Source organism: Cyprinus carpio, chromosome B5 (assembly GCF_018340385.1).
Source record: "Cyprinus carpio isolate SPL01 chromosome B5, ASM1834038v1, whole genome shotgun sequence".
Taxonomy (NCBI): Eukaryota; Metazoa; Chordata; class Actinopteri; order Cypriniformes; family Cyprinidae; genus Cyprinus; species Cyprinus carpio.
The window spans coordinates 19,673,846-19,688,817 of NC_056601.1; the positions used below are offsets into that span (position 1 = coordinate 19,673,846).

Genomic DNA, 14,972 nt, shown 5'->3' on the forward strand with positions numbered 1-14,972 from the left:
ATGTGTCTGCTGGCAGGTAAACACTACGGGGTGTACAGCTGTGAGGGCTGTAAGGGCTTCTTCAAGAGAACGGTGAGAAAGGATTTGACGTACACTTGCAGAGACAACAAGGACTGTATAATTGACAAACGCCAACGCAACCGCTGCCAGTACTGCCGCTATCAGAAGTGCTTAGCCATGGGAATGAAGAGAGAAGGTGCGTTGTTTCTTTCTTTTAGTGATTGAGCACATTTACATGCACACGGCAATACCAAATAATAATGGAATTTGATCCTATTCTGATTATGGATCGGTCATTAACTCATTAACATGATCAAACAGAGCAAATATTCCAGTGTTTTGACACTATCTTATTCTGAATATCTAATGTTCATTTTTCTCTGCTTATGTCCAAATTAAAAGTAATCATCAATGCTATGAGACACAGGCAGTTTTGAAAAGCAACACATTTTTGGAAGCGACAGATTCTTTAAAAGAAATCAACATGAATCAATTCACAGTACAGATGGTTGAAAGCACTAATGACCTACCATTTGCAGTTCATTGCACTCCTGTGTGCTGTTGTCAAGAAAATGAAGGAGACTGATTAATGTGTTGATTAAATTACACATTTTAAGTCTAGAATTGTCTGAAAGTAATTACATTAAATTGGAAGAGATTGTATTTCCACTATTTCCACCAGAGAATTCCTAGAATAGAATGTACGTCATATTTTTTCAGAATACTACATGCATTAGAATATTCCAGTAGCTGGGAAGCATGTAAACTATTTATTTATATATTTATTACTAGAATATTTACACTTATAGATTAAGCAGATACTTTTATCCAGAGCAGCTTACAAATGAGAATTACAATAAGCGTTTGATGTTCAGCAATTCTATCCCTCATGTTCTGTTTTTTAAATTGGGGTCCCAGTTTAAATTTCAGTCAGTGATGCATGTGTGAAATGGCAATAATTCAAAAATATTAATTTTTAAAAACCTGTCCCTTTAAATTATTCTGAGGTAGTTAAAGGCTCGTAGCCAGATAATATTAAAGCTTTATCCTTCTGTTTAACCACAAAATGGGCATGTGCATTTCAGAAATGTGACTAATATTCATTCTAGTGATATGGTTTCCTTCCAGGCACCACTTAATAACACACTGTAGAAAATACACAAATAGAAAACATAGTACACAAGCAGCAGCAGTGTGTACACCGGTAAAACAAGTTAAGCATGTGGAAATTGATATTGCATATATTCACTGTTTATATCTAAAACAACATAAAAGTGATGTGACATATAGCAACCCATACTCAGAATTCTTGCTCTGCATTTAACCCATCCAAAGTGCACACACACATCAGTGAACACACACACACACACACACACCGTGAACACACACCCGGAGCAGTGGGCAGCCGTTTATGCTGCGGCGCCCGGGGAGCAGTTGGGGGTTCGGTGCCTTGCTCAAGGGCACCTCAGTCGTGGTATTGCCGGCCCGAGACTCGAACCCACAACCTTATGGTTAGGAATCAAACTCCCTAACCATTAGGCCATGACTTCCCCCTGACATATTGCATTAATGGAGGACAGTTGTTACCAAGTTCTTTATTTTGTGTTGTCAGTTTAGCTTGTTATCTGTTCTCAAAAGAGTAGAAAAAAGTCATGAAGAAGAAGCCTGATTTGAATATGTTAGGTCTATTTTTCAAGCTATTAAAGTAGTCTAGAGAACAAGGCTATACCCCTTATACCGAAGCCTCTGAGAAAGAGGTAACCTGACACACTTCTCCCCCACGAGTCACTCTCTCTGTCTTTCTGTTTCTGAGGACGATAAAGCTAAAATAATTTCCTTGTGGCTCTTTACTCACCTCTCAGTGACTCCTGGAGTAAAGCTTCATCCTTCAGCTGACCTCCACGGCTCCCACTCAAGAATTCCCCTCATGATGTGCTAGCGGTTTCTGTCGAACAGAAAGAGAGTCATAAAACAAGGCTTTTTACAGACAGAAGAGAAAGCTGAAATGTTCCGCATCCTGACGGCAAGGCAGACGGGGCTCATTTCCACCAGGTCCAGACCACAGTAGACTGACTGTGTGGTTTAGACCTGGCTCCCCCTCTGAACCAGGCCAAACATGCACACAGTATATGCTGTGTACACAAATCACTAAAATTCACATACACACACACACACACACAGACCAATACATTGTCAACCTGCATAACCAATCATTTGTCCGAGGGACGGTTTTACGGCGCGTGACTTTGTCCGTAGACTGAATAGAAGCACAGAATCATGTTTGCGCTGGATCGCACCCAAATAAAATATACATATTTTAAAGAGCCGAATACATATTACTAATAATGTCACTACAAACGTAGGCTGACCTCCTCAACTTTCAGCCCTCTGAAGTCGGTGAATAATGGTCTGGATGCACATGCAGCTCGATGAAAAACAGCCTGAGCTGTTTTTGTGGAAACGTGTAGATTAAGAGCAAACCAAAAGCAGCTGCGTGTTATTGTGCACAAGGTCACGGTTTTGTTTGTGTATGTAACTGTACGTATCGCACATGTGAGCCGTTCTAATTTTGTTCTTGCACGTGTGCAGCCGTTCAGGACGAGCGACAGCGGGCGAAGGAGCGGAGTGAGGCTGAGTTCGGCAGCTGTGCCAATGAGGACATGCCCGTGGAGAAGATTCTGGAAGCCGAACTGGCAGTGGAACCAAAGACGGAGACCTACGTGGAGGCCAACCTGAGTGCGCCTGCCAATTCTGTAAGCCAATCTCTCCCTCTAAATCACACTCGGTGACATTCAACTTATGGAGAACATTTGGCTCATCTGAAATGTGCCGTTTCAGAGTTACACTTCACAATTGCTCCTCAGTGAGCGAGCCGGGCTTGATCATTTTCTGAATGTCAAGTCTGAAGAAAGGTTCCAGCCTGCCTGCAGATGTACAAAAAGACAGTTTTAAGAGTTTTGCAGCTTTCCAAGAAAGAGTCAGAGGCATATTTTAGTATTTCTGTTTGTGAATAAGAAGGGCTATTTTTACAATCCCACTCCCGGTGGATGGATTCGGCTACAGAGCAATGCACTTTGGCATTGAAGGTCTCTATACAGACCCCTGGAGAGGGGACATACTGCAGAAGAAGCACATTGTCATGTCACTAGATAAGAGCTTCAGCCATTAAGCATGTCAGTAAGACACACGGAAACTAGCGCTGTGTGTATATTTATGCCTTGTGCATATCTGTCCTCTGTTTTGTGCAGCTGTAAGCTCTAAATCAGGTAGAGGTCAGGGAGAAAGAGGCATATGCTTTGTCTTCCCTACTTTGTATTTTCAGATTGTTTGTTTCCCCCACAGTTGTTTTTTAATGGCTGTTTGTGTGTTTGTCCTTGAGCCCTGGGGAAGGTCCTGGTACATGAATAGGGCTCTAATGAATTTGAGTTCCTCTTGGGTTGAATGGAAAACTGTTAATACATGATGATCTGAACTGAAAGCTGTGTAGATTAAGAGACTTTTGAGAAAGATGTATATCTTCTCGTTATGATATTTCAGTCTGTGGGTGATATGAACTGGTGGGGACACTTGATAAAGAAGTGCGCTTAAAGGGATAGTTCACTCAAAAATGAAAATTCTGTCATCGTTTCATCACCCTCATGTCGTTCCAAATGTGTATGACTTTCTTTTTTTTTTCTGCTGAACACAAATAAATATATTTTAAAGAATGTAAGGTTAGTATATTTTAGTTCTATCATAACAACTCTTTGCTTTTCTACGCTGTTGCTGTGGATTGCTGCTGATGTTGGTTATTGCTGCTGTTGTAGATTATTTTTCTGCTGCTGCTGTAAAGTGTTGTGAGTATTTAAGACATACTGCTGCTGCACAAAGAGCATATATAATAACCCGTAGCAGATCTATACAGGTGGAGCTGGGGAAGGTGGAGGGTTTCAGAGGAACTATGAAACTAGCCAGCGATTTAAATGTAAAGCAGCAAGCCTATTGGTTGCATATGCAACATGAACCAGTCAGCTTGTGCCAAGTAGTGATGAACATCATCAGTTGCGTTAACGACCCATCTAGAGTTTCATGACAGAACGTGGCATATGTACTACATTACAAATATATTTAAATACATGACAAAAATGTTTCAATGGAAATGAAAATTTAGTCTACCTTAGTGCTCTTGAAAATAGACTTTAAACAAATTTCGAAGACACTAAGTCATTTTGAAATTACATGTGATTGTAACTCCTACTTAAGTAAGTTAAAAAGCACACAAAATTTCAGTGATTACATTTAATATGAATTTGGACTATAATACATTTTCATTTAATTGCAGTTAACAAGCACATAAGTATCCAAAAACATTACATTCGTTTCCCACTTAAAGGTCCATTGAAGTACTTTGAAACGTAGTATTATTCTTTGTGTTGACATAATTGTAACTGAAACAGGAAGACAGGGCGGGACATACTGAGCAGCCCCGCCCCCTTTTTAAAATAGCCAATACCGGTTTGTTTATATCACAGCTTGGACTAGTGCTGTTGAGCTCTGTAAAGCCTCATTTGACAGCTTATGGCTTACCCCTTTAGATTTAATATGAAACTGTTATTAAAGTAAAACAGTGATTATAATGATGCTGAGGATGTGTAGTTTGTAAAGTGTGTGATATATTGGTGAATGGCACTGGTTTTATCTCTTCTACTCATCAGTGCTGTTTCTAATATGGAGACTGTCTAACTGTTTCTCCTCTTAACCTCATCCATATCGCTACAAAATATAGCATTCTGTATAGAATTCAAATGGGCCCTATACATTTTTTGGTTCTTGCGACTCATGCATATATGTGTATTATATATTTTGCTATGTGCCATTCACCATATTACAGAAAACTGTGAACAAGTGACCAGTTGCAGCTTTAGTGTGTATAAATAGTGTATGGGGCGGGACGCTTCAGATTCTAGAGAGCATTTGTTTGTACAGAAGTTGGGTGATGTCATCAAAATCGTGGATCCATATTGCTGGAAGTGAGAGACTAAGTTTTGAATGCTTATATTTTCTAAATGTGAATTTTGTCAGTGTTTTGGAGCACACTAGCTTATAGATGACGTTAAGACTACCATATTCATACTAATAGCCCAGAAACTTCCATTTTGATTTCATGGGGACTTTAAGTATGTGTTAAAATATATTATTTCGGTTATACGTGCTCTTTGTAAAAGAGTGATAAAGTCTACTTTTCCACAAGGGTATGTTACCACTAAAATGAAAGAGCTTTTCGCTCTGGGTGGATGATGATGATGATGTGATTTCGGGATCCTACTGGGACAGAATTTGCTCCATGACAACAGCAGAACACGCACAGAGTGCTCTGACATGCCAGGCTGCTGGTTCATGAGTGCTTGCTCTGATTGATTCTGGACCGGAGAGTTTGGGTTACTCAAGCAGAAGGAAAGGCTTTTAGAGAGCAAGAGTTAAACTGAAAATAAAAATATTCCATTGGGGGCAAATGACAGGAATGATTTCCACAAGACTTCCCACAAGATATCTGCTCATTTTCCACTCACATCACTGAGTTTGACAGCCGAGTTTCTCTTGGTGATATCTATGCTGAATGCAAATAACATAAAGAAACATGTCATTTTGTTCTTATTCCAGGCAGCATTGTTTGTTATTGTGCTCTCATGAAAAGTTTTATATACTTTACAATAAGACATTAATGGTCACATTTTTCGAAGACATTTCTAATAAAGATTAGATTAAGTTAATGGCATCATTTAGTTTAATTTATTGAGAAATATTTTAGCTTGTTTGTTCATATAGAGGCTTTCTGCATATGTTGGTATCTTGGCAGTATGAGACATTGAAATCTTTTCTGAAATTAGGAGTTCACGGGTCTTTTTCCAAGGAGAAAATCTGAGAATCAGGAGACAAAAGCAAAAGTTTGCTCTCCGTACCCGTCTAGGAGAAACAACTGAGAAAATTGGACTGACAAAAGAGAACTCATTTGTATTTTTTTCTTTTGTATGTATCCATGAAAGCTACATTGCTTATAGTTCACCCTGCTTTCTCTCTCTCTCTCTCTCTCTCTCTCTCTCTCTCTCTCTCTCTCTCTCTCTCTCTCTCTCTCTCTCTCTCTCTCTCTCTCTCTCTCTCTCTCTCTCTCCTCTCTCTCTCTCTCTCTCTCTCTCTCTCTCTCTCTCTCTCTCTCTCTCTCTCTCTCTCTCTCTCTCTCTCTCTCTCTCTCTCTCTCTCTCTCTCTCTCTCTCGGAGGTGTCGCCTAACGACCCTGTAACAAACATCTGCCAAGCAGCTGACAAGCAACTCTTTACCTTAGTGGAGTGGGCCAAGCGGATACCTCACTTTTCTGATCTCCCGCTGGACGATCAAGTCATCCTCCTGAGAGCAGGTGCGTCACTAAAAAAAACACAGACCACTTTTGTTTGAGTCCTGCAGACATCGACCTGATGTGACCCGTGTGCTGTACATCTAGTCGTCCAGCTATGGAGTTACAGCCCAAAACAGCATCAGCTAATGAAATGAGTATGTTTACGGTTATGTGACATTATAGTCTATTCCAGAAGCATTTATATGGATTCAGAGATACATTTGATCCAGCCTCGGGCCACAGCATCGATTAAAGAAGGAATTCCATCTCATTATCTTGGAGTGAGAGTCCTTATTCTGTTAAGGATGATGGCTTCAGCATAGACTGAGGGAGAATAAGAGGCTGGATTGTTCTCGCTGTTCACATGTTGCATTTATTTCATTAGGCTGTAGGTTGCCTGAGGACAATCAAACTCTATTCAGTGCATTTTATTCAGAGCCTCTGAAATGGGATCGCAGCGTATTAAACTGTGACGATGTATTAAACAACTTGAAATGTCCTCATTAAAACTCAATATTGTTTAAGAAAATACAACTTACGGTAAGTTGATATTGAACTAGAAGAGTAAACAAATGCAACAGAACAGATACACATGTTGATCTCTTTCTTGTTACCATCTTGTTTATCAATGTGCTTTTGTGCTTTCTATCCTCTGTTGCTAGGGTGGAATGAACTCCTGATCGCCTCTTTTTCACATCGTTCTATAGCTGTGAAAGATGGGATATTATTAGCCACAGGCCTTCACGTCCATAGGAACAGTGCACACACTGCCGGTGTGGGAGCCATCTTTGACAGGTTAGTAAATGTTAGTTTTCAGAGAAAAAGCCTGAGTATGTATGATTTTCTTTCTCCTGAGGAACACAAAAGGTGACTTTCTGAAGAATATCTTGGCTGTTCTTTTTACTGTAATGAAAGTAAATGGGGAGTGGGACTGTCGATGTTACAAATGGCAAAAATACCACCTTAAAACTTAAACAAATATACAAGTAAAAATAAAAAAATAAAAAGATTAATTAAAAATACCATTCATTTTCTTCCTAGGGGAACTGATTTTCAACCATAACTTGTAAACCGTTGAAGACAGACTGAATGTGAGCTACGAGGTTGTTAATCGATAGCATATGCTTTTCTTGAAGCCATTAGATGGTTTTATTTCAACATGTCTTTTGAATGATCATGTTTAACAGCTGAATTCCTGTTATAAAACTATACATTACTCATGATTTTGTAGAGAAACCTCCATAAATCAGAGAACTGAAACAAGCAAATTGTACCAAAAACTCCGTAGTGTCATAATAGGGTCCTATATAAATATATATTTATATATATTTATATATATATATATATAGTATTTTCACAGGCTAAAAAAGGTTTTGCTGTAGTGTGTCAGTAGGAAATATCAGTTTCCAAAATTTCCAAACAATCATATTATTATCATCATTTGCTATTATTTTATCAAGACTCCTTATGCAAACAAAATCTCAGTGGATTATTACAATTAATGGCAAAATTAATGTTTGGAAATGTAAACTGATATTTGCTACTGACACATTACAGCAAAAGATAGAAATAACTGACTTTAGCTGGTGAAAATACTAGACTTTTACACAGACTGTATATATTTTACTATTTATTTGCCTTTTTAATTTGTCATTTGCAATGCTTTCCCACATTTAAGCAATTAAGTACACAGTCTTGTACCTTTGTTCTTTTGTCAGCTTTTCCTTTTTTTTTTCAGCATTTGTAATGTTGTGATTCACCTTCTAGCTGGTTGGATTGGTTCTTTTAAAATATCCATATGGGAAAAATGAATAAGAAAAATACAGATGAAAAAGTGGGTGGGCACTGCTGCACTCTATATTCCAAATCATCTGAAGTCGTAGGATAGTTTTGTGTGAAGGACAGACCAAAGTTTAAGCCATAATTCACTGAAAATCTCAAATCAAATATAGAGTCATTACACTGAATGTAACTTTGTGTCTTTTTCACACACAAACCTTTTATTTATTTATTTTTAAGGGCTTTATAAGACATGGATTATAGTGTGTGAGTGTTATTAATAACTTTTATGATATTTTCATGCTACTTCTTTTTGTCATTTTGGAGCTTGATAGCTCCAGTCTCCATTCACTTTAATTATATGGAAAAGAGCAGCCAGAACATACTCCTAAACATCTGCTTTTGTGTTTCACAGAAAAGAGAAGTTATACAGGTTTGGAACGACATAACTGATGATCGAATTTTCACTTTAGGTGAACTATCCTAACTAAATTCAATGTCAGCATTCAGTTTATGGAGGGTATGGTCTTGTGATCTTCTAGGAGACCCTTCAGTGTCCTCATGGTACACCGTGTGGAAGATTTGTGACAGCCGTACGTCATGCACACATGAATTTTTGAAAATAACCTCCATAATGATATTAGACGCTGCATCATGAAAGTGTCCTCCACATCTTACTCTTGATTGATGTCATTTTTACATTAAGCCATATGGCAGTTTTATGTAGCGCTGTGATAATGTTTCACTGGCAGGGTGAGATATGCGGGTGTCCTCACTAATGAAATATATGCTGCCCGCACCGTCGGCAGTAGAGATGAATGTGTCTTATAAGACATAATGACTTTGATTCTCAAGGCAATATGAAAACTAAATATAAAGGTGGAGCGATGACTCACTGGGCATGTTTGATATGTTACAGAATATTTCCTGACATTTTTAGGGGTATATTGGAGAAAATGAATTTGCAATTAATCAGCTTGGTCCTGTTGCCTGTGCCCTTTTCTTACAGAGTGCTGACGGAGCTTGTGTCAAAGATGAGAGACATGCAAATGGACAAGACTGAACTTGGATGCCTGCGGGCCATTGTTCTGTTCAATCCAGGTACAGTAATGTATACTTAGACAAACACATGCGCACACAGCACTCTTATGCAAGTGCATTTAAAATGCCAGTTTGATTAACCTACCTTGCTATTTGTTTTGGCAAATCCCAAAAAAATGTGTTGGAGTAAAGCCAGAAAGAGAAATGAGATTCCTATGACTGTAAACCACAGTATAGCGAGCTTATAGAAAGCAGTATGTCCCGAGTATTTCATACTTTAACAAAATCAAACAGTAAATTATTGCAACATTGGGACCTCAGTGTTTATCTCCTAACAATAAAAATGGTCATTTTGGTGTGTAAAAATGTCAGCAGTCCAGTCTAGAAAGTTAAAAATCACAGTTGATTCAGTTGCATTGTATGGAGATATGTTAAGTGATGCTGTGGACTTTGCCAAATATAATATGCCCAACATCTTCTCTTTAGATGTGCAGTATGTGAAGAACATTTTTAGTTAGCGATTTGCCGTGTTTTTGATTTCTGGAATGTCTTTATCTACAGCCTAAAGTCATTGATTCAGCCTTGAAGTTATAGCAAAACCCATCAGCCACAAGACAAGATATGTTTGCACATCACACAAATGTACACCACTGTTCAAAGGTTTAGGATTGATTTATTAATGTTTTTAAAACAGTAAACCATGATGGACTACTATATGTTTTTCAGGATTCTTTTCATAAATAGAAACCCCCAAGATCCCCAACTTCTGAATAGTAGTGTAGAATCTAATAAAGTGGCCCAGAATGAAACCTTAACATAACCTTTTTTCTTTTTTGTCATTGCTTTGCTGTCTATCATCCTTCAATCCGTCCTTTTTTTTTAATCAACTCTTAGATTCAAAAGGACTGTCTAATCCATCAGAGGTGGAGGCATTAAGGGAAAGAGTGTATGCATCTCTAGAGGCCTACTGTAAACACAAATATCCCGATCAGCCTGGAAGGTACACACACACACATTTATTTTTCATCTCACACATGCTTATGTATCCTTCATTATTTCACTTGCATATAAAAATGAAAGTAATAGCACGAAACAAAATGAATGCTACAGAGATTTAAAAGAGGTCTATCTGGTAAAACAGTAATTGTGAAATAATTGTATAATTTAAGATAACTATTTTCGAATTGAATATATTTTAAAATATAATTTATTCTTGTGATTGCGAAGCTTAATTTTCAGCATCCATTACACCACCAGTCTATGCCAGTGTCACATGATCCTTTAGAAATCATTCTGATATGCTGATTTGCTGCTCAAATGACATTTTGTGAAAGCTTTTTTATAAATTTTTCCAGGATTCTTTGATTAGCATTAAGTTCAAAAGAACAGTATTTATTTGAAACATAAACCTTTTGTAACATTATAAATGTCTGTACTGTCACTTTTGATCAATATCATGTTTCCTTGCTTAATACAAGTATTAATTTCTTTAAAAAAAAAAAAAAAAAACTTACTGAGCTCTAACTTTATTATTATTAAAAAAAGCTGCTGAAGTATTACACTGTGCTCATCCAAACACTGACATCCATTGTTTCACGGACAGATTTGCCAAGCTGTTACTGCGTCTGCCTGCCCTGCGCTCCATCGGCCTGAAGTGTCTTGAACATCTCTTCTTTTTCAAGTTAATCGGAGACACACCCATCGACACTTTCCTAATGGAAATGCTCGAAGCGCCACACCAAATGACATAAGGGAATGGTTTCTTCTGCCAGAGGGTGCAGCTCATGTACAGGACGCTACAGGAGGCCACAGGACACATCTCTGATCTCACAGGAAAAGACTGAACTCATTGGCGTTTCATCAGAAACATTGCGCAATCCACAAAATACTGTGCAACCGTTCATTACGGAATAACACGCAGGATGGATTAAGTGAGTTTTTTCCTGGTTTGCATGCAGTTCTGGAGTTTATGGTTTCTCATTTCTTCTGCCTTACAGAGGTCTACCTCTGCTTTTGTACACAGCCAAACCGCCTCATCTCTGAACTCACAATCATTTCGCTGTGAATTTTCAGATTTCATGAGAGGAAACAAAATACCTCGGATGCACTTCTTCATGCAGCTGTCCTTAAAAAACACATTACTGTATCTGCCATTGGAACAGTGAACAGGACCACAGTAACTTTTGTTTTTTCCCCCAGGCACTTAGAAATTCTTTAAGCTGTATTGCCATACGTCAGGATTCTTAAAGTTCATCTTCATGAGGAAGAAACTGCACACAGTTTGGCTTCAAGTCCTTTTCTTTTTGGAAGATATATGGGCCTATGAATAACAGAATGGTCTAAAAAGAATGAAAAGCAGGTGTACTCCTGGCTGAACTCACGCTGGATGAAAATACAATGATTCATTGTTAGAAATGTGTAAAAAAAAAAATGATTGAAGATTTTTCATGATGTTTTGCCGCTATAATTCAGCATAAATATGTATTAAGTATTTCCAAAGATTTTCAATAATGTTTATATCTATATCATCTTATAATTCCCAGCAAGAGGGTGTTTGTGATTTAAAAATAGGCAAGGAGTTAAAGGAATCCAGATGATGGTCTGGCCTCAGGGAATTGCGAGGTTTGGGAAGTGCCATGCCTGTCCCCTATTGGAAAAGTTGTGACATTGCAGCTGTACTCATTTGCTATTACATGAGGTTTAACAGTTTTTACAGAATGCTTGGCAAACACTGCAAAATAACTATTTCTAAGCCTCAGGTTGATTCAAATGCAATTTTTTTGGTTCTGTTGTGCAGTCTTATCTGTGTAATAAGGAAGAAACTGTAATAATGATAGATTCCGTAACATTTGTATTGATGCATCAAACCTCAATTGCAGATTGAGCCAATCTAAACCAGTGTTTTTATGATGATGATGAATTTTAATAACTATTATTGGAATCGGGGAGGTATTTGAGCTGCGTAGCAGTTTTCATTAGCAGACATTTTTGCAAAAGACCTACTGATTTAGACGACACATTCTGTCGAATGATAACACTAGGCCTCACAGCAACATGAGTATTCAGTCTAAGATGCACATAAACAGAATATACTGTCTATGTGATTGATATACACAACCTGAAGTTCCAGTGGTCATGATTTTAAGCTTCGACCAGGTTGAAATTTGAATCTGTGTCATGGAAGATCAGTGGACTTTTGTTTGTTCTGTCATTGTACATCTTTGGCCTTTCATTACTCCAAAACCAGCATATTTAGAATGTGCAGACAAGAACTAGACCCCTTTGCTGAGGTATAGACAAAACACAGACATTGTAAGCGCTCTTGGATTCGCACAGTGTCAAACAGGGTTTGTTAAACCATCAGGAGCAAGGCACATTTGATCTGATATCAGCTACAATCCTGATGTGCCACTAACATGAAAACTGTAATATTTCCATGTGAGACACCAATCCATCACAGAACATGTCAGCAAAACACGAAAGAGATGCATTTTAAGAGAATGATCTATTTTTGTACAAAATGTAATTTGTTTGCTCTATGTCATTATTTCGTCTGTTCTATATTGTTCACATTGTTGGTATAAATATTCATTTTTAAGTGGAGCCGTGACCTCAAACCTGGACTGAGGGAAGGGTTTATGTGCAAAGGCTTCTCTGTTCCTCTGACATTTGTTTTCATGGTACCCTCACCTGAGAGCTGAGGACAGCTCACTCGTTCTTTTTTACAAGACAAATGGAGGGTGTATTGTGTATTGACCTACTACATTATGTCTGTTCAAAGGACTATTAAATTTCAGATTGTAAAAAAGACTGTTATATTATCTTCAGCAAACAAAAGAACTATTTGAGAGTTATGAATAAATGGTGTTATACATGTATATAGATTTTTATATTCCTATATATACACACATACACAGTGGGGAAAATATTTATTTGACCCCCTGCTGATTTTGTACATTTGCCCACTTACAAAGAAATGAAGGGTGTGGAATTTTTATGGTAGGCTTATTTTAACAGATAGAGACAGAATATCAACCAAAAAATCCAGAATAAATACATTATATAAAGGTTAGAAATTGATTTGAATTTCAGTGAGTGAAATAAGTATTTGATCCCCTACCAACCAGCAAGTATTCTAGCTCCCACAAATTGGTTATGTGCCCATGAACACAGATTAGTCCTGTCACTTTAAGAAGTTACTCCTAATGTCAGCTCGCTAGGTGTATAAGACACCTGTCCACACAATCTGTATCTTCCATTCCGACCTCTCCCAGCACCATGGGCAAGACCAAAGAGCTGTCAAAGGATGTCAGAGACAAGATTGTAGATCTGCACAAGGCTGGAATGGACTACAAGACCATCAGCAAGAAGCTTGGTGAGAAAGAGACAACTGTTGATGCGATTATTCGGAAATGGAAGAAATACAAAACAATCATCAATCGCTTCGGTCTGGAGCTCTGTGCAAGATTTTGCCTCATGGGGTAAATATAATCATGAGACAGGTGAGGGATCAGCCCCGAACTACATGGGAGGAGCTTGTTAATGATCTCAAGACAGTTGGGACCACAGTCACCAAACAAAACATTGGTAACACACTACGCCGCAATGAACTGAAATCCTGCAGCACCCACAAGGTCCCCTGCTTAAGAAGGCACATGTACAGGCCTGTTTAAAGTTCGCCAGAGAACATCTAAACGATTCAGAGAAGGCTTGGGAGAAAGTGCTGAGGTCAGATGAGACCAAAATTGAGCTCTTTGGCATTCACCGTGTTTGGAGGGAGAGAAATGTCAAGCACAGAGGTGGAAACATTATGCTTTATGGCTGTTTTTCTGCTAAGGGTACAGGACGACTTCACCGCATTGAGGGGCAAATGGACGGGTCATGTACTGTAAAATCTTGGACGAGAACCTCCTTCCCTCAGCCAGAACACTGAAGATGGGTCAAGATGGGACGAAACATACCACCAAGGCAATAAAGGAGTGGCTCAAGAAGAAGCACATTAAGGTCATGGAGGGGCCTAGCCAGTCTCCAGACCTCAATCCTGTAGAAAATCTGTGGAGGGAGCTGAAACTTCTAGTTCCCAAAACGACAGCCAAGAAACCTTAAGGATTTAGAGAGGATCTGTAAAGAGGAGTGGATCAAAATCCCTCCTGAGATGTGTACAAACCTGGTGACCAACTACAAAAAAACGTCTTACCTCTGTGCTTGACAACAAGGGTTTCTGCACCAAGTACTAAGTCATGTTTTGCTTGTGGATCAAATACTTATTTCACTCACTGAAATGCGTATCGTTTTCTAACCTTTATATATATATATATATATATATATATATATATATATATATATATATATATATATTTTTTTTTTTTTTTTTTCTGGATATTTTGGTTGGTATTCTGTCTCTAGACATTAAAATAAAGCTACCATAAAAATTACAGACCATTCATTTCTTTGTAAGTGGGCAAACATACAAAATCAGCAGGGGATCAAATAAATATTTTCCCCTGTTTATATATTAATTTTATGGAAATGTACCTACTACTCCAATGGATCAAACCCATGAAGACTAATTTATGCCTTCAAATTCAAAGCTTAAATAGTGGAAAACAATGTTTAGAAATAATTTAAAGGTCCTAAGCACATTGGTAATTCACATACCAATATCAATGATGGCAAAACACTTGATGGCATCATTTGATGGCAAAACGACCTGAAATTTCTCTTGCTTAAAAACATTTATATATCCATTTTTGGTATGTTTACCATAAGTACACCCATATTT

General features: G+C 38.0%; 1 protein-coding gene across 1 annotated transcript in view; it reads left to right on the forward strand.

The window, feature by feature from the left end:
* The window catches only part of LOC109053943 (retinoic acid receptor RXR-alpha-B-like), a 47,144-nt gene extending 34,078 nt beyond the window's left edge, over nt 1-13,066 (forward strand). Inside the window, exons 5-11 of the mRNA XM_042724772.1 lie at nt 17-196; nt 2,590-2,753; nt 6,256-6,391; nt 7,033-7,165; nt 9,159-9,250; nt 10,085-10,190; nt 10,794-13,066. Of these exons, the coding sequence (XP_042580706.1) occupies nt 17-196; nt 2,590-2,753; nt 6,256-6,391; nt 7,033-7,165; nt 9,159-9,250; nt 10,085-10,190; nt 10,794-10,941 (959 nt within the window). The 3' untranslated portion in view covers nt 10,942-13,066. The remainder of the gene's footprint in view (nt 1-16; nt 197-2,589; nt 2,754-6,255; nt 6,392-7,032; nt 7,166-9,158; nt 9,251-10,084; nt 10,191-10,793) is intronic.
* The last annotated feature ends 1,906 nt before the right edge of the window (nt 13,067-14,972 follow it).